This window comes from Muscardinus avellanarius, assembly GCF_963383645.1.
Source record: "Muscardinus avellanarius genome assembly, chromosome: 2".
NCBI classification, from domain to species: domain Eukaryota; kingdom Metazoa; phylum Chordata; class Mammalia; order Rodentia; family Gliridae; genus Muscardinus; species Muscardinus avellanarius.
This window is the reverse complement of record NC_137787.1, coordinates 57,316,659-57,337,726: the sequence shown is the minus strand read 5'-3', so window position 1 is coordinate 57,337,726 and position 21,068 is coordinate 57,316,659. Positions and strand designations below refer to the sequence as shown.

Here is a 21,068-nt window from a genome sequence, read left to right as displayed (position 1 = left end):
CCAGCACTATTTTTTATTCTTTATTTTGAAACAGGGTCTCCCTGAGTTGCAAAGGGCCTCACACAGTAGCTGAGGATATCCTCAAACCACAATCTTCCTGTCTCAGCCTCCCAGATGCTGGGATTACAAGTATGTGCCACCATGCCCAACTCATCAGTATCCTTTTTATTTATAAAAGAAATGAAAAGTAGGTAGAAAGAAGACATAAAGGAGAGACAAAAAGATGGAATTTTAATTTAACATTCTGCATATTTTTTTCAGGCCCCAAGTCAGTCTCTCTCTCAGGCCAGTCACTCCCAAATTTCTTGGAAATTTGTAAATTTTAACATTAACCATAAATTCACTCACTTAAGATAATTACCTTGTATACTGCTAACTAGACCACCAATAAGTATTTTAAGCAAAGAAAGATATGGTATTTTGAGAAACCTATACTATAGGGAATATTCAAGCACTGTGTATTGATCAGATAATAGAGAACACATCAGCCTAAGAATTCTGAGAATGACAAGACCACCATAAATCATCTTATCACCAAACTAATGTCCTAATACTGACCCCTATCTACCCTTCACCAAGTTTCATTTAAAAAGCAGAGCCAGAGCCCAGGCATGGTGGCACAGGCTTAATTCTAGTACTTGAGAGGCTGAGACAGGAGAATCCCAGGTTCTAGGCCAGCCTCAGCTACTTAGTAAGGCCTTCCACAACTTCGTGAGACCATGTTTCAAAATAAAGAATAAAAATTAGGCCTTGGGTGCAGCTCAGAGGTAGAATTCCCCTGGGTTCAATCTACAGTACCATAAAAGAAAAAAAAAAAGCAGAGCCAGGAGCGCCCAAACTACCTTCTCTCTCTCAAGAGGGCCTACATTCTCCCTTGAATGTGTAAATAAATCTGTACCTCTACAGACATTGGCTGAAATTTTCCATCACTGTATGTCAAGGGCCCCAGAGGTCCTGTGTCCAGTTGGGTTTGTGGTCACATTAGTGGGGACAATGTGGAAGGTGTTAATTCTCTCTTGCTAGCACTGGAACCAGTAAAAAAGAAAGATAAAGACTCTGAGCTCACTCATGTGCCTGAATTTCAAGTATGTGAGAGGAAAAGATGGTGGATACAGGTAATTTGGAAGAGAGGGCTGACCATAGAGTCAGAAGTTTGCCTTATTCTCCTAAGGATTAATAGCTAGGTGAACTAGTCATGAAATCATGTAGCCATGCTGTTTGAAACCATTTTGCATTTTATACATTTATACATTATTATAGGTCTAAGACCAAGTCTATAATTTGGAAAAGACGCATTCCAGCTAAGGCTAACCAGGCAAGAGAGTCATAATGAACTTTAAATAAAATAGAACAAAAGAAAGTCTCATTCTAAGTTAAGGACAAAACATGTATGTGTCTTTTTCTGAACAGAAAGATCTGTTGCCTTCTGGCCAGAATTTGAAAGGTATATATATTTTTTATACTAACATTTATCTACCTCAGCAATACTGAGGTTGGGAGTGGAGGCGACAAGGCAGGTTCTATCACCTTGTCTCTGCTTTATAAAAGCGGCTGTGTTTCATGAACTGTCAGAGTTCTGTCTTTACAGTCCAAATATCAGGCCAAGGGCTTTGTTTTTGTCATCTCCAATAAAGACTATGGGTTTTACTTTCCAAAGAAAAATTGGTTGTAGATTTCATTTAAAAGAAATGCTCTCCTTTTCCCCATTCCTCTCTCTCTCTCTCTCTCTCTCTCTCTCTCTCTCTCTCTCTCTCTCTCTCTCTCTCTCTCTCTCTCTCTCTCCCCCCTCTCCCTCTCCCTCTCCCTCTCCCTCTCTCCTTCCCTTTCTCTCTCTCTCTCTCTCTCTCTCTCTCTCTCTCTCTCTCTCTCCCCTCCCCCTCCCTCTCCCTCTCCCTCTCCCTCTCCCTCTCCCTCCCTTTCTCTCTCTCTCTCTCTCTCTCTCTCTCTCTCTCTCTCTCTCTCTCTCTCCCCTCCCCCTCCCCCTCCCCCCCCCTCTCTCTCTCTCTCTCTCTCTCTCTCTCTCTCTCCTTCTCTCCCTCTTTCATGTTAGGAATAGAACCCAGGGGTTCTAGGTTCTACTCTGAGTTACATACCCAACCCTATTTTATATTTTTTATTCTCATCAAGTTATCATGTGTTGATCTTAAACCTAAGATCCTCCTGTCTCAGCCTTCTAAGTACTAGCATTACAGGCATTCAATACTGTGCCTGACAAAAACTATTTTTAAAATGAACAACTAATAGCTTGGAGACCACAGGTATATGATCTCAAAAACTCTAGTTGTAATCCCAGCCTTGGACTTAGGTTTCAGATAGTAACGCATTTAGTGCCAAGTGACAGAAAGTTTAAGTGCCTAGGAGTTTATCTAGGTCACAAATAAGCCTGGGGTCAGAATAACATCCCACGGGATAAAAGAAGTAGTAGAAATTGTTGATTTGTAAATTCATTCACTATTATTACATATTGTTTATTACAGTTAGGTTATTCAACTAAAAAACATGTGAAATATGCTCAATATGACGACAAAATCATCGCTGTGTTTGCAGCCCAAATACTGCTTTCCTTTCCAAGAACAGATTCCTAGAAGCAGTGTTGCTGGGGCACATGATGTGAGGGTTTTTCATCTTAATGTTTTCCAGTTAACAAATGGTTTTGTCAATCCAAAATATCACCAGAGTGTAGCACAATGCTGCTTTTCTGACATTCTCATCATCATTTTATGTATATAAATAATAGTATATAGTTTTTACTTTTATAATAGTATAATAGATACTTATAGTATAATAGTATAATAGTATAATTTATACTTATAAAATATAAGTATAGTATATTTTATTTATATATTATATTTATATCTATATTATATATTATATATTTATATATTTATATATATTTATATATAATATATTTATTTATATATTATATTTATATCTATATATTATATATTATATTATATTAATATATATTATATCTATATATTATATTATAGTATAGTATATTTATTTATAGTATATTTTATTTATAGTATATATAAGTATAATTTATACTTATAAATAGTATAATATATACTTATAGTATAATAGTATAATTTATACTTTTATAATAGTATAATAATTATAATAGTATAATTTTACTTTTATAATAGTATAATAGTATAATACTTTTATAATAGTATAATAATAGAAATAATAGTATATAGTTTTTACTTCTATTTGTGTGATGTGTGTGTGTGTGTGTGTGTGTGTGTGTGTGTGTGTTACTAGGGATTGAACGCAAGGGAGATCTACTTCTGAACTACACTCCCAGCCTTATATTATTTTTTTAGTTTTAATCAGGGTCTCACTAAGTTGTGGGTGGCCTCACTAAGTTGCCAAGGCTGGATTTGAACCTGGGAGTGCTGGGATTCCAAGTACTGGGATTATACCCAGTAATCCCAATGTGTACCAACATGGCCAGTTACTGGTATATCTTTTTAAATTACTATTAAATTTCATTTCTTAGGCCATTATTGATATTGAACATCCTGTTATATGTTTAGTAGTGATTCATCTCTTTTCTGTGAATTGCCTATTTTTAATTGATTTTGATTTGTTTGTCTTTTTTATTAATTTAAATGATTTTAAACCTTGGACTGTCACATACATTACAAATACTTAGATCCTAGTCTTACTGTTTTTCCCTGAAGTTAGTTTGTGGTGTCTGGAATGCTCATACTAATTTCCAAGACAGCTCGCACACCACTTTCTCCATTTAGCTTGCCCTGGTCCCTGGCAGTACTAGTGATTCCTTGCACTATATACCCATAATATTTGGTGCCTATTCCTGAGCACAGAATTATAACTACGAACCTTTTCCTCCAGATCAAGAAACTATACCAAAATGCATATAGCTCATTTATTCTTTAAAAAATAAATCATTCACACACCTTAGAACTTCCATTTGACCTATTACTGGTATTATCACACCATCTTTCATTTTAGAGAAACTCAGTTCCATTTCTCAACTGTCCCTCCATGAAAATCCTTTTCTTCTGCCAGTGCCTTTTCTCTGTCATACTTCGGATTGAACCCAGGGGCATTTTACCTCTAAGCTATACCCTTTTTTAACTATTATTTTTTTGTCTGGAAACAAGGTCTCACTAGGTTTCTGATAGTCTCACTACTTGTTGAGGATGCCCTCAGACCTGTGATCCTCTTGTCTCAGCCTCCCAAGTACTGGGATTAGAGATGTACACCATCATGCTTGGCTTGCCTGTGTCTTTTAATTCATGCATGCTGCCCTCAAAATCTTTAAAGGATACCACCGTTGCTGTTCCCCTCTGGCCTAGTCTCCTACCGGGGTACATACAATAAGCCACCCCAAATTCTAGTTGCCTAAAATAACTATGGTCTGAATGTGTCCCCAAAAGTACATGTGTTAGAAACTTTATCCCCAATATAACAGTATTGGGAAGTGGGAGATTTTAGGAGATATTTGGGACACAAATTCATTGCTCTTCTGAATGGAGTAATGCCATTATAAAAGAACTTAATACTTTTAAGATGAGATTAATGATCAATGTTGTTTTGATTTGAATGGCAATTGTCAAGAATACAAATAATAAATGCTGGAGAGGATATAGGAACTAAAGAACACTTGTACATTGTCAGTGAGACTGCAAATTAGTATAACCACTATGGAAATTAGTATGGAGATTCCTCAAAAGACCAGGAATGGAGCCACAATATGGCCCAGCTATACCCATCCTTGATATTTATCCAGAACTAAAGTCAGAATACTATACTGGTACATAATACTATACTGGTACTGACACTCAAGTTTATGGAAGCACAATTCACAATAGCCAAGTCATAGAATGCATGAATGAATAAATAAAATGTGTTATATACACACAATGAAGTTTTATTTAGCTATAAAAAAAGAAAATTATATATGAAATTTTCTGGTAAATGGATGGATCTGTAGAACATAAGACTGAGTGAAATAGGCCAAACTCAAAAAGTCAAGGACCTTTTTCATATGTGAAAGATAGAATAAAGGAATAAAAAAGGAATCTCATGAAAATGAAAGGGAACCCAGTAAAGTAGAGGAAGAGGAGGGAGAGGGGTTGGAAAGGAGAGGTACCAGGGAATAAGACTGACCAAATTGCTATGGGCATATGTGATATAATACAAGGAATCTCATGTTTATATAAAATCACTGACTTTAAAAAAGAGCTTTTCTTTCTGTCATGTGAAGATGTAGTATTTCCCCACCTTGGGAGGATGCAGCAGGTACTATCATGGAAGCAAAGAGGTCTAACACTCACCTAGACTTCCCAGGTCCCAAACCGTGAGAAATAAAATTTTGTTCTTTATAAATTACCCATATGTGGTATTTTGTTATTAAAGCACAAATAGATTAATACAACCTCTCACCTTACTTATAAACACAACATTTACATTATCAGCCATGGCACTCTCCTGACCCAAGAATACTATTCAAACTTGAGTGCCTTGGGTACTCCATAGCTCCCTACTAATTCACTGGAATGGAACATGTAGAAAACACCCTGTATACTAGGAAAGTATCAAGTGAAACAGAGATAAATAACCACAAATTTTGATGTTTCATAGTTGTAAGAATACTGTTTGGGTTTTAGTAGCAAAAAATCTCAATTACAAAATTCTGAAGAAAAGTTAAACTGCCTACTAATTCCTGATTCCCCAGGACTCCTGCATGATTCCCACCTTATTTGGGTGACCTTCAAAATGACTAGTGAAAAATAAGGCAGATATTTTACTTGAATAAACACAAAGTCCAAATCATTTGAACCACAGATCAATTCAGTGTTGATATTTTATTGATATCTGCTGACCTCACCCTCTGTGTTTAAGATTCAAAATCAATCGAGAAATAAGACATCAGGATCAAGTATGGATCAAAATACCTGTTCTTAAGTGGACAGGAAGATAGGATTTAGTTGGCTTTCTACTTTTTCTCCCTAGCATTTAGTCCTTGGGACCTGCATTAGAAGAGAACCGGACTGAGGCACAGCTGTCTCGGGTGGGATTGTGGCATATGTTGACCAGCAGAGAGAGAAAAGAACCAATAGCCTCTGAGCAGACAGAGGCTCCAGAGAGAGCACTTGAGGCTGACCACTCCGTGGTGGCCACTTTGCCATTTCACCAGCCTGGTGGCACATTTTTCTCACTTTTTCAGTAGAGAGAAAAGAAAGGTGGAAGCTCCCCTAGCACTTCTGAGAGAATTCATGAACTTGTGGCTCCATCAGAGAGCAGGAAGAGAAAGAAAACAGATTTCCTATGTGAAGCCAGAACAGGAAAAAACACTGCTACGACACAGTACGCAAAATAGTCTTTGTTCAACACTGAAGTGAGGCATGGTGGTGCACACCTGTAATCCTCGTACTTGGGAGGCTGAGACAGGAGGATCTTGGTTTCCGGGACAGCCTCAGGAACTTAGTGAGATTCTGTTTCTAAATAAAAAATAAAATAGGGCTGAGGATATATCTTGGAGGTAGAATGCCTCTGGGCTCAACCTTTAGTACACTGCACTCCCCAAATTGAAAGTACTTCTTCACTTTTACAATACACATGATATAAAACTTGCTCTACTATTTAAGTATGTATAATTAAATCACACAGCTTTGAAATACATTCTCAAAGGAGATTATCCCAAAAGAGAAAGCCAATCTACAAAATGCCAACAATGTTTTCAACTTGCATTTATGATAAGGGATTAATACTGAGAATATATAAAGAACTCATACAGCTCAACAACAAAAAAGACAACTTGCTTTAAAAACAGGCAAAACATTTGAATAGATATTTTGCCAAAGATTATATATATTGGGCAATAAGCACATAAAAATTAAGATTATTCATCATTAGCGAAATACAAAAAACCACAATGAGATGACATTTTATATGCAATATAATACTTATCATTAAAAAACAAGTGGAAAATGACAAGTTTTGGTGGGATGTGGAAAAATTGAAATGTTTTTATATTGCTGGTAGAAATGTAAAATGACACATCTGCTATGGAAAACATTTTAGTGTTTCAAAAATGTTAAACATAGAAATACCTTATGACCAAGCAATTGTACTCCTATGTTGATTCTGTACTAAAAAGAAATAAAAACAGGTAATAAAACAAATATTTGTATGCCAATGTTGATTGTAGTATTATTCACAGGAGCCTAATAAAAGTGGAAACAACTCAAGTTTCCAGATGACTAGATAAACAAAATGTAATACAGGCTAAGTATCCCTAATTCAAATACCTGAAATAAAGTATGATCCAAACTCTAAGACTTTTGGAGGGCTGACATGGCCCCACAAGTGGAAAATTCCACACCTTACCTCAAAATATTATCTAAAATTACCATTGGATTTTATGTATAAAGTACAAATGAAACACATGAATTTCATCATTAGACTTGGGTTCTATGCCCAAGATATCTCATTACACATATGCAAATATTCCAAAATCCTAAAATACTTGAAATCTGAAACATTTCAGGTTGCAAGAATTTCAAATAAGTGATGTTCAGTTATTACTATGGATTATCTATCATTCATTATCCATTCACTCATTATTATTATTCATTGTTCAAGAAGAACTGAAGTATATGCCAAAGTATGGGCAAATCTTGAAAACATTATATGCTAAGTGAAATGAGCCAGACACGAAAAACAAATCTTGTATGATTTTATTTAAATACGTGTGCTATTATAGATTGCAAATGAAGACAATAATGGGAATTACTACTTAGTAAGTACAGAACTTCTGTTCGAAGTGATGAAAATTTTGGAAATAGATAGTGGTGATGGTCATACACACTGTGAATGTAATTAAGACCACTGACTTGTACACCAAAAAATGGTTTAAGTGACCAATTATATGTTATATGTTTTATTGCAATATATGTACATGTACAAATATGTAACAATGAATCTTGCTATTGTAGATAATAGTAATGTACTAATAAAAATTAAAATAAATAAATGAGCTCACGTAGAAAAATATATTAATGCAAAATAAATACATTTGCTTAGCTCAGAGAATCTCACTATTCCTTATTTAAAGCAGGTATTAAGACTTTCTATTTATATTTTTTATATTCTGTTTATAGTACATTCATTTGTAGCTCAGTAAACAGAAATAAGCCTTTATTGGGTCGGAGATTTAATGAGAACCAGGAAACCAATAGGTTTATGAGAGTCAAATTACAGGTAAAATTTGTTAAGTGTTTTATTCTCTGAAAGGCCATTCTTCAATGAAGATTAATGTCACATACCTACAAATACAAGAGCCAGTGTCCAGGAGGCTTCCTTGGCTCTTGCAGTCCTACTCTTTGGGACACTAGTAATGTAGATAAAAGGCAGATGCCGAGAAAAAGAACATTCTCAACAGCATTCCTAAGGTATTTGTACCTCTTCTTTTCTTCCTTCAGCAACTCTGTGCCCATCCAAGAGTTTAATGTCCACAGTGACCACAGGCTAACCTAACCTAAATATACCTCTTTTTTCTTCCCTGCATGCCTTCTTTCTCATTAAAAACAATTTGAATATGGTTTAGGAATCTAGATGCCTTCAGGGAGTTAAAGTTTTTTCACTACTGAAAATAGGGAAATATTTTTTCCTCTGGATTCTCCACTGGGATTGTTAAATACATTACTCAAGGCAAAATGAGATCTCCAGGGTACCAACATTACCAACATTAGAAACACTCATAAAAATTCTGTGTTTCCAGAATTTTGCCTTTCATTCTAAATTACTAGGGTTTGAGATCATTTTCAACATATTGCAGAAAATAGCTTTTCTATTCAATTAAACATCTGAATTACTCTGATATAGTCATTATTAGATTGTAATCATGCCACTCTTTTTTTAAGAGCAGCATGCACTTCCATACACCATTAGAGTTTGCATCCTATAGTTTCTTTTTAGATGTGTGAAAGTAACTGTTTCTAGCCTAATTTGTTGACTATAAACCCTGAGCCAGAGAGGCCAAGTGCTGTGCCTGAACCAGAGTGGCCTCAGCACAGACTCCTGCCCTCTCAAAACACCTTCCAGAGCTTTCTTCTTTATAATTAGAACAAGTCACAGGGCCCCGTGAAAGGCAAAAGGGCTGAAATGAACATTAAATATTAAATATCATTGGCTTCTTGATCTAGTATCATTCAACCCTTTGAACTGCTCATAGTAAAACTAACTTGGATATAACAAGTTTCTGCTATAGGTCAAGATCATGCCTACCCTGGCAACATAATAGCTAGTAAACTGGTTGAATTTATGATCTGTCCATTTACAAGCTAGAATTCACTTAGATTTTTAAGATCTAAAATAGACTTCAGATTCCCTGACAATTTTCTTACTTTTCTTTCTTTTCCTTATATATCAGTAATGTTAGAACAGTCCTGTTTGTTTTGCTTTGCTTTGTGTTTTCTGTAGCACTAGGAATTAAATCCAGGTCAGTATACCTCTGAGCTACACCTTCAGCCATATTTTATTTTTTATTTAGAAAAGGGGCCTCCCTAAGTTGCCAACATTGGCTTTGAACCTCCTCTCTCAGACTCCCAAATACAGGAATTACAGTCATGGACCACCCCTGGTTGAATCAATTTTATTTAGGAGATAATTCTACTACTTAAAATTTCTCAGGTTGGTTGACTGTGACAGGTGGATGGGGACAGCGTGAGAGATGGACATTAAGAGGGTATGGCCAGAGGCCAAGGTAAAGCTAAAAGATTGTTTTTGAGATCTTAGGAAAATGACCCTAGGATCCCATGGTACTGTATAGTAAGATCCACAATAACTATGAAGCCTGATCTGTCCTCTTCCTTCATTTTATAGATAAAAAGCCTAAAGTCCAGGGTACTTACGTAGCTGGTCATCCATAGCCTTAGGACTGGCATAAAAGGACGATAAGACATTTAGAACCTAGAATCACAAGCACCTTTCAAAAATAATAGATTTTTTATACTTTTATCGGTGCATTGTAGTCTTCTAGAGTCTCACATCATAATGTAGTAAATAGTGATAGTGACATAACGCACACAACAGTTGGTGAGTTTTCTCCCCCCGCCCAGCTCCTTTCCCATGCTTCTCCCCTTCCCCATATATGACAATGATATTGACATTGGTATTCTCACACACTTACATAATGTCCATGGAAGTGCTTCCTTCTTTAATTCTCCCTCACCCACACCTTCTCCTAGATCACTTCCCTGGCTCCTCTGGGGTTTCTCCTACATCATCTAAAGTCCCTCTTGTATTGCAATTGCAATTACTTCCTAGCTTCTGTATATAAGAGAAAACATATGACCCTTCTCTTTTTGTGACTGGCTAATCTCATTTAATACAATGTTCTCCAGGTCTACCCCTTTTCCTGAAAAGGACATAATTTTGTTCTTTATTGCTGAGTAGAATTCCATTGTGTCTATAACCCATAATTTTGTAATTCATTCATCTGTTGATGGATATGTAGGTTGGCTCCATGATCTGGCTATTGTGAACTATACTGCTATAAACACAGATATGCATGTATTATATACATGCATATAATATTTTGATTTAAGTCCCTTTGGAAAGACACACAGGAGTGGTATAGCTGGATCATAGAGTATGGTGGATTTATTCCCAGCTTTTACAGGATATCCATACATATCTTCATAGTGGCTGCACTAATTTGCAATCCCACTGACAGTGTAAAAGAGTTAGTAAGGATGGATCTTGTTAATTGGAAAATCCTTTCCCAGCTGAGCCCTGGATGGGTTCAGGTATGCAAATGTGAACAGGAGATCTGAAGAGAGCTGCTTTGCCCCACCTAAAAAAGCATTCTCCCTGAAGCTGTCTTACCTAGAGTACGGACAAGGAGACTCGAGAAACAGCCTGAAAGAACAAGACTGCTGTGAGCCTCCCCACCATCCATGATTCATCATGGACCAGAAAATGCTGCTTGGCATGAATTATTAGTGGGAGCTGGGGAAAGGATATGGTTTCAAGTTCAGATATGCTTCAGCAACAATCAGCAGGTGCATACAAAGGAGTTAGGGACACAGGAGACCAAGAGAAAGTAAACCTCAGAGAATAGACAGAAATAGTAAGGAAGTATTGGGCTTCCACAGTTGATGGAATTGTGTATTTCAGACAAGTTTATAACAGAAAAACCTCACATTGTTAATCAATTTATACTAAGTTAATGGTATAATTAAAGCTAAATATTTTGATTTCCAGTGTAATGATCTTTCATATTGTAATTTTTAAATATATACAAGCCTTACTGATAATCAGGCATTGCTACCTTGAAAGAAAGCTCAGAGCCTAGAGACCAAAGCAAGAAACTATCATATAGGAGGCTAAATTCTGGATTCTAATAGCCTCATTTTTTCTACATTTTTATTGGAAATATACAACATAATTATAAATCATGGTAAGATTCAAACTGAATCAGATATATATCAATATGTCACTTGGTGTATTTTCCTCCATATACCCTACGCTCAGCCTCCTTCTTTAGTATTAATTTTTTCTTCAACTTCTTAGTCTGATTTACCAAATTGTATTTACCATTGTTCAAACATAAAATCAATGTCTATATCAGATGCAGATTAGATCTGCCTCTGATTTTAGAAAGCAAATCTGAATTTGGGTCTTGATGTCCAAAGAAGCCACTAATAATAAAGTACTCACATGGTCATCTCAATAGATGAACAAAAGACATTTGAAAAAATCCAGCATCCATTCATGTTAAAACACACACACACACACACACACACACACACACACACACACGCTGAAGAAATCAGGGATTGAAGGAACTTACTTCAATATCAGAAAGGTAGAGTATAAAAAGCCCAAAGCCAACATTACACTGAATGGAGAAAAAGTGAAAGCATTTCCTTTAAGATCAAGAACAACAATCGCTTCTCAGCCTTTTGGCTAAGCTCAAGTGTGAAATCAGGAACAAGACAATATTTACTATATTAAATACAATCATCACTTATATTTAAATACAATCACCACTTGTACTTAATATAGTACTTTAAATTCTAGCCAGTACAGTAATACAAGAGAAGGAAATTAGAGGATACAAATAGGCAAAGAAGAACGGAAATAATATCTGTTTGCAAATGACATGGTCCTATACTAAAAGAAGCAAAATGTTTAACCAGAAGCCTTCTAGAGATGATAAACAAATTCAGCAAAGTAGCCAGATACAAAATCAACTTACAAAAATTAACAGCATTTCTACACACTTACCATGAATCCACTGGAAAAAATCTGAAAAGTAATTCCATTCACAATAGCCTCAAAAATAAATGAGTAAATAAAATACTTAGGAATAAATCTAATCAAGGAGGTAAAAGACCTACACAGTGAAAATTATAGAATGCTAAAGAAGAAAATTGAAGAAGACTTTAGAAAATATAAAGACTTCCCATGTTCTTAGATAGGCAAAATAAATATTGTCAAAATGACCATGCTAGCTGGACATGGTGATGGATGCTTGTAATCCCAGTACTTGAAAGCCTGAGACAGGAGAATCTCAGGTTAACATCCAGCTTCAGCAATTTAGTGAAACCCTGTTCCAGAATAAAAAACAAAATAGGATTGCATGTATGCCTCTAACATCTTGTACCCCATTAAGATGTATGACTACAACTCCGGGCGTCGTGGTGCACGCTTGTAATCCCCACGCTTGGGAGGTGGAGACAGGAGGATTGTGCAGGTTCAAAGCCAGCTTAGCTGGCTTAAGAGACCCTGCTTCCAAATTTAAAAAGTATGGGAGTGTAACCTGAAAGTAGAAGGGTTTCCAGGAACCCCAGTACCACCAAAAAAAAAAAAAAAAAAGATGTATGACTACAATGCATCAATAAAAAAAATTAAATAGAAATAGATTGACAGATGTAGCTTGGAGATAGAATGCCCCCGGGTTCAAAGCCCAGTGATACACGCGCGCGCGCGCACACACACACACACACACACACACACACACACACACCCTTACTACCAAAAGTAACCTACAGATTTTAATGCTTATATCTATAAAAAATGTTATTTTTCACATAGCTAGAAAAAAAGTCCTAAAATTCATATGGAAAAAGCAAAAGACGCAGAATAGCCAAAAGCAATTCTTAGGAATAGGAACTACACTGGAGGCTTGTTTCAAATTATACTAAGAAGCTATAGTAACAAAAATATCACGGTATTGACACAAAACCAGACATACAGACCAATGAAATGTAATTTTTCTGAAGACACAGAAACAAATCCTCAAACTTATACTCAGTTGATTTTTTACAAAGGAGCCAAAAACATATGCTAAAGAAAAGACAGCCTTCTCAACAAATGGTGCTGGTAAGTCTGAAATGCCTATGTAGAAGAATGAAACCAAAGCCAAATCTCTCACTCTGCCCAAGAGTCAACTCAGGATGGATCAAAGATCTAGAAATTAGACCAGAAACCTTGCTATTTATAGAAGAAAGCACAAGATCAACTCTCTAATAGATAAGCACGGATAGAGTGCATACCTTCTCAGTAAGACCCCAAAAGCTGCCTGGCATGATAGCACACACCTGTCATCCAAGTACTTGGGATCACAGGCTTGAGGCCAGCCTCAGCAACTTAGCAATACCCTCAACAACCTAGTGAAATCATTTCAAAAACAAAAAATAAAAGGGGCTTGAGGTGTAGCTTGTAAACAGAATGCCCCTGTGGTCAACACCCAATACCAAAAATAAAAAAGACCCCTGAAAACTCAAGTATAAAATGGCATGAAATAAAAAAAAAACTTCTACACAAGATAAACAATCAAGAGTGAAAAGAGAGCCCACAAATTGGGAAAAAATCTTCACTCTTGATCCCTGCACCAGCCACTCCTGTGACAGAGGCTAATATCTAAAATATATAAAGAACTTAAAAAACATAACAACTAAAAAAAAAAAACCTTCACAGAATCCAATCCAAAAATGGGCAATTGACCTGAATAAATATTTCTCAAAAATAAAAATAAAAATGGCCATTAAGTATATGGAAAAAGTTCAACATTATTAGCAATAAGAAAAATGCAAATCAGAACTACACTGAGATTCTAACTCCCATTAGAATGGAAATCATCAAGAATACAAACACACGGGGTGAGGTGGCACACGCTTGTAATCCCAGTACTTGAGAGGCTGAGAAAGGATCTTCCAGATTTGAGGCCAACCTCAGCTACTTAGTGAGACCCTGTTTCCAAACAAAATATATTTGAAAAAAATAGGTCTGGGAGTGTAGCCTGGAAGTAGAAGGCTCCTGGGTTCCATCCCCAATACCACACAAAAAAGAATACAAACAATAATAAATACTGGTGAGGATGTATAAAAATAGGAACTCTCATACACTGTTGGTGGGACTACAATTTAGTACAACCACTTAGAGGTTACTATAGAGGTTCCTCTAAAAACTAAAAATGAAAATACTATGTGATCCGGCGTTACCACTCCGTGGTATATTTCCAAAAGAATTAAAGTCAGAATACCATAGTGATACATGCGTATCAGATAGCAGCAAAATTCACAATAGGCAAATTATAGAAACAACCTACATTTTCTTTACTACATAATGGATAAAGAAAATATGATATATGCATACAATGGAATTTTACTCAGCCATACAGAAAAACAAATTGATGTCATCTGCAGGAAAATGAATGGAAGTAGAGTATGATGCTAAGTGAGATCAGCCAGTCTCAGAAAGTCAAGGGTGGTATATTTTTTTCTCATAAGTGGAAGCTACAGAGAAAAGAGGAAACAAAAGAAAGAGAAACCAGTAGAATAATGAAAGAGGACTGAAGAAGGGAGGTGGAGGGAGAGAAAGTGGATGAAGGAAACAGTTCAGATAATGCTGTGTCCATACATGAAGGTATCACTACCGATCTGGAGGAAAACAAACTAAGCTCTCTGTGCATATATGTCTGTATCACTTTGAACCTAAGATGTATAATTGAAATGCACCAATAAAAGTATTAAAACTTATTATCAAGTGAAATGTAGCTACACAATAAAGAATAAAGTTGTAAAACCTTAAGAGTCACAACCAAAACACTGCTGCTGTTTAGAAATAACTCATACCTTACAGGAATTAGGAGAGCCTCATGGAAGCAATATCATTTGAAGTGGGCTTTGCATAGATTGATGGAGATAGTTGCTGATCACCTAGCATCATTTTTCTGCCTGACTTTTTATACACATTATCTTTCTCTTGGTCAAAAGCAAACTCTCCTGCACCCCAGGAGACAGAGGGTGGGGAATGCAGCAGTTCTTGGTGGCTTTGCATTGGTTGCGTTGGATATTGGTAATCTGTGTGGGGACTAGATTTGTGCATAGGAAACACTTAAGCCAATATGAAAAAGTGCACATGTGTGTAGAATTATTTTCCCTTAAAACTGTATAAAATTATCATGTTAGAATAATAAAAAACAATGCCTATAACCTCGGTACTTGGGAGGCCAGGACAGAAGGATCACAGGTTCAAGGACAGCCTCAGCAATTTAGTGAAACCCTTTTCCAAAATAAAAATAAAAAAAGTCTAAGAGGTTGAATGTCCCTTAGTATAGTCCCTAGTATCACACAAAAATAACAACAATAATAATAAAGTACTAAAAATGAGGAACATCCTAATCACTGCAGGACTCAAAATCTTCATCAAACCACTTGATTTTAGCTAAGAATTCCTTTGCCTGTGAAGGTCCCTGACTCCCAGGGCTGGCTCTATCACAGCATTCTGTTTTCAGAAGGGAACATTATGGGATTCACAAGCTACTCATCTCTGTCTTGAAATTTTTCATGATTTGTTTTCTTTGAATTTGTGTTTTGCAAGTGAAGTCACCCAGGACAACAAAGCAGGTGCCCAGGATTGGAGTCTCAAGTGTATATGGGGACCCTCTACTGTCCTGTCTACTCTCACCCTTGCTCAGTGGGGTCAGGTCTATGTAGAGTGACTGAATGATGGGTGTGGTTGGGCATCTGTGAGGGTTTGCTCTCGTGATCCCTGTACCTGAAGGAACCAAATGTTAACTATCAAATAAAACAATTATGACAGATCAAGAAAAATCTGTGTGTGTGTGTGTGTGTGTGTGTGTGTGTGCATGTGTGTGTGTGTGTGTTAGTAGGGATTAAACTCAGAGGTATTGTTCCTCCAAGATATACCCCCAGTTCTTTTTAGTTTTTATTTTGAAACAAGGTCTTGCTAGTTTGCTGAGAGTCTAAGTTGCTTAGATTGGCCGGGAACCTTCAATCCTCCTATCTCAGCTTCCCAAGTACTGAAATTACAGGTGTGCACCACCATGCCTGTCTCTTTTGCTTTTTTTTTTTTTTTTTTGCTCATAATATTGATTTTCTTTTTTTAAATTTTTTTTGGTTCATTATATTCATACATCATATTGGAGTAAAAAAAAACCTTGTGTGTAGAGACATGCACACCTCACTGATTTAATCCCTACCCAATTCCCACCCCATTCCCTCCCCATCCCTCCCTCCCTTGCTCGGCTTAGTGGTTGACTTAGATATGTTTAAGTACATTGTGTATTTTAGAGATTTTCCTCTTCCCCCCTCCTTTCTCCTCCTTTAGGTTGTCTTGTTTGCTCCTCCATAGGATTTTCTTTTTCATCTAGAGTTCCTCCTATGACCCAATTCTCCCTAACTCTCACATATTAGGGAAAGCATCTGATTTCTTATTTTTTGTGACTGACTAATCTCACTTAGCATAATGTCCTCCAGTTCCATCCATTTCCCTGAAAATGATGTAACTGAGTTTTTGAACAAGGGGCCCACATTTTCATTTTAAAATTAGCCTTGAAAATTATGTAGCTGGCCTTGACCTTACCTGACAATCTCAAATCAATGTTATTTTTAGGCTCTTAACTAAATAACTACAACTTATATGGAACAACTCTGATTTTACCAAAAATATTATTTCAAGAACTCTTTATACTAAGTACAAAATCAGATATTTTCAATAGTTTACCAGAGGCGGCCAAAAAAATCTCTAAATTATTGTTGGTAGAAATTGTCATTAACAATAGAAAATCTGGATTTGTTGCTGTGACTTGACAGTACTGCATGGAATAAAAAGATATGAAATGTGTTTTCACTGCGTCAGCCAGGAAAAAAAATACTTATTTCTCCACAGTGAAAATATTACCAGCCCACATTTTCTAACACATTAGGAAAAGTTTTTCTAATCTTATTACTTTTCTTCTATGCCGTTTGTCTATGAAAACAGGAGTGTTTTTCCATTATCTGTCTGGCACCATATCAAAGAGTCTATAGCCAGTGACACTGAGGAATCAAGAGGAAATAGAAGGAATAGCTTTTCCTATTTTAAATTTTGCATGTGTTTCATGTCGTGGTACTTTACCTTGAGCTTGGCCAAAAGAAGTTCATGATCATGAAGAAGTTTTTTGGTTTCATCTTGACTGCTCCCAATTTCTAGAAGATTGGGCTGTGACTCGGCCAACTGAAGCTGTATCCATTTACCACACTAAAAATAAAACATGAAATAGAATGCACTTTTAGTTCCCTTTGTTCTTTCTTCTTCACCCTCCTCCTATTTTTTTTATTTTGAGTTATAATATAAACACTTTCTTCTTTCCATACAGATGGGTCTTACCTAGGTTGAAACATAACAGGTCTAACATCTTGTTTTATGCTTTAGGATAAATCCTCCTCACTTGGTGTATTGGATTTGACTTTAAAAACATCCCAAATAAGGAATACATACAATGGATCGGATCGTGTGCTACTGAATATTACAAAGTTACAGGAGAATTCACCTAAGTGTACTCTCACTCACAAAACTAAACTCCATAAAACCAATCAAATGACACGTGGGCAAAGTAGGATGCAGACATCACCATCGATCAGACAGCTACTTCAGTAAGCTGTGCTTTCCTCTCAAGAGCGTACAGTGCACTTTATAGAGAGAGATGGTAGTAAAGAAAAGGAAGGGGAGGGGACAGTGGGGGGGGACATTCTTAGCAATACTCTGTTAAACGTAGAGTCTGCAGTGTAATTTCCAAGTCTTTTCCCCCTTTATGTTTCATGGTCATCTGATTTTCCTATGGGTTGTTCCCTAGGTATTACTTCTCATCCCACCTTAGGAATATTTCATATTCAAGGAAAGTTCACCTTTTTAATGGCAAATTTCCCTCACTGCTGAAATCCGCAGTAGCTCAAAGTAACATTAAATCCCATGCAAATGATTAGTTCTCACCACCAAGGCAGGCCCCATCCCATCTCCGCTCGCTGCTTCTGCAGAGGGCCAGGCCTTCGCAGAAGTCCTGCTCGTCGGGGGAAAGGTCTCAGTAGCACTGGCAAATCAGCCTCAGTAGAAACACTTTGCCTTCTCCACTTCTACAGTGAATTGTTTTGCTCATTGTCAATTTCTGTTTTTCTGTCTCAAATTTTCATATTATCATAAAATTTGCAGCAATCAGATTAAAGAGGCCTTGTCCTCCTTGCTGTAACAAAAGGCCAGAAAAGCCTTCAATTGAGTCTGTTGGGGTCCTGAAAGTAACCAGCTGGTGAACACTGGCTCGTTAGCTAGGTTTCCCTCCATTAATCACTGACTTCTTTTGGTGATAAATTGTCCAAAACCCAAGTGTAATACTTTGGAGATTTTCACCCAACATTTTCATAAGGAATAAAGTCATTTTTACAAATTGGTAAAAGGCTAAACCTAAGATGTGCAAGTAAACCCCAAAGTGGCTTCCATTCCCTGCTTCTCAGATCAAATTTGACACATACCTTTTACACCTTCTGTGACATGGTCTTCATGTCCCCAACATGTGACAAGGATTTAGTAGTAGTGCCTTTACCTTATTAAAACCAGAGCTGCATAGGGCGCACACAGGAGTCTCCGTGCTCCAGCATGCTCAAGTCAGTGCCGCCCCTCCAACCTGCCTCCCCCACCTCCATCACTCCCACTCTAAAAATCCACAAGCCCTGGGCAGCTGGTATCATGCTCCTCTGATCACATGTGTTTTGCCTTTAACAACCAACAGAGTATATGGTAAAGGGTTTTGTTTTGTTTTTAAATCAGGCTGCTGTAGATGCTTTCTGGCTAACTGAAAAGAAAATTTGGGAACTGCCTTAAACATAGAAGAAGTTTCTCTTCCTTGACGCTTTCAGGACACAAGTGTACTTACTGATACCCTCTATGTGTTGTGACCTGCCAGTTCTGTGCAAAATTCTTTAGGGCTATCAACACATCACAAGAAGCTCACAACTACAAAAAAAAAAAAAATAAAGTCAATTGCTTACCTTTATGACAGCTATCACGATTTTGGACTCTCCAGCCTGCACAGCTACTGAACTGACGGTTGTGGTTGAAAAGCCCACTCCAGGAGCTCCTCGGCCGGACATAGTGCTCTAGAAGCAGCTTATACCTTGGGCAGCCTCTGCACGGATGTGTGTCTCCTGGGCATTTCAGAAGGCACCCACCGGGGTTACTTAGATTCATTCGGGGAATGAGCTCCGCTTGCACTGATTACTCTGCCAAGAGGAAAGAACAGGAGGTTAAAAATAGACAACCCCATTGAGTTTATCATGAGAGAGAGAGCGGGAGTGAGAGAGAGGAGCAAACCGGCAGAAGAGCCACACCCCTAGTATGGTAACACTAGCGCCTGTTATTTTTGCCATTATCTGAAACGTGAAGAACAGCTTTAAGCTCTTTGCCTATCAGCCGATGTCTGATAGCAAGTGGAAAGAAAAAAAATTACATCCTGACAACCCAAATTAGTTTTGCCATCAAAACTAAACAGTGGTAACTATGGACTTTGAAACCAGCAAGTCATTGACCTGGAAATCAATCTTTTCTAAAAAGTTTTTGAGTCTCCTTCGTGCAAAGAAAACCACCAAAAATGTACTTTAAAAAAAAAAAAGTTCTGGTATTTGTTCTGGGGTTATGTCACAAAATTGCTTGAAATATATTTTTAGATTAATCTGGTTTTCTCAAACTTACTGCCCTTTAAAAGATGAAGTTTATGTGGAATGGTCACATTTTCTCAGAGCCTCAGATTTCCTTAGGGGCATTTAAAAATATTTCTATCAGCATTTATCAATAGATACTTATTGGTTCATGATTCCTTTGTTATTCTTCATTAAGTAGCATTTTCAAACTCAGTTATTGCAGCCACTATAAAGCAAAGCACTTTGACATACTTTTTAATTGCTTAAAGAGAACGGTTTTTGTTCAGTTAAAGGCTGTGTATATCTTGCCACAATTTAAGAATAACACTTGTAGTTCAGGCTCACCTCCATCCAGTGAGCAGGAAAACTATAACCAGCTTCAAATCAGAGCCCAATTGGCAGATTAATCCCATTGCTAGAAGCTCTGCATGTGTCCTGAGTTGTCTGTGGCACTAAGCAGCAGCTGTTGGATTCCCTGTCAAAGAACAGCTGAAAATAACACTGACGTTTAGGTCAGAGGTCAGATGAAAACACATCAGAGACACTAACTCCAAAGCTGCTGGAACTGTTGCAAATCACTGGGACAGCGCCAGAGTGGAGGATGTAGCAATAAGCAACATTAAATGAATCCACTCCTTGTACAAACCCACTAGCTCCGTTTAAAAGCAGGTTCAGGCCGGGCGTGGTGGCGCACGCTTGTAATCCCCGCGCTTGGGAAGCAGAGACAGGAGGATTGCGCAGGTTCGAAGCCAGCCACGCGCGCTGGCTTAGGAGACCCTGTTTCCAAATATAAAATGTAAAAAGAGGTCTGGGAGTGTAGCCCGGAGGTAGAAGGGCTTCCAGGAACCCCAGTACCACCAAAAAAAAAAAAAAAACAACAACAAAAACAAAAACAAAAAAAAAGCAGGTTCAGGTTCAGGGTTGACATTCAGAAGCCCAAGTCAGCCCCAGTGCTTAGTTTTGCTAAGGCTCACAGTAATCTTGAAACAAAGACACAGAGGAGTACTTCTACATATACCTGGGCATTCAAGTTATTTCTGTTTCCAAGAGCATGTCCTGGCCCCTCTGCAGCTCTGTAGCTGTGACCCTGGTCTTCGTCTCTCAGCA

The 21,068-nt window shown here is 37.2% G+C and overlaps 1 protein-coding gene across 1 annotated transcript in view; it reads right to left on the bottom strand.

The window, feature by feature from the left end:
* Positions 1-19,415, bottom strand: part of CCDC141 (coiled-coil domain containing 141) — a gene marked incomplete at both ends in the record, with an annotated part of 200,424 nt that extends 181,009 nt beyond the window's left edge. The window contains 2 exons of the mRNA XM_080689625.1: positions 17,410-17,532; positions 19,314-19,415. Of these exons, the coding sequence (XP_080545751.1) occupies positions 17,410-17,532; positions 19,314-19,415 (225 nt within the window). The remainder of the gene's footprint in view (positions 1-17,409; positions 17,533-19,313) is intronic.
* Between the last annotated feature and the right edge of the window lie 1,653 nt (positions 19,416-21,068).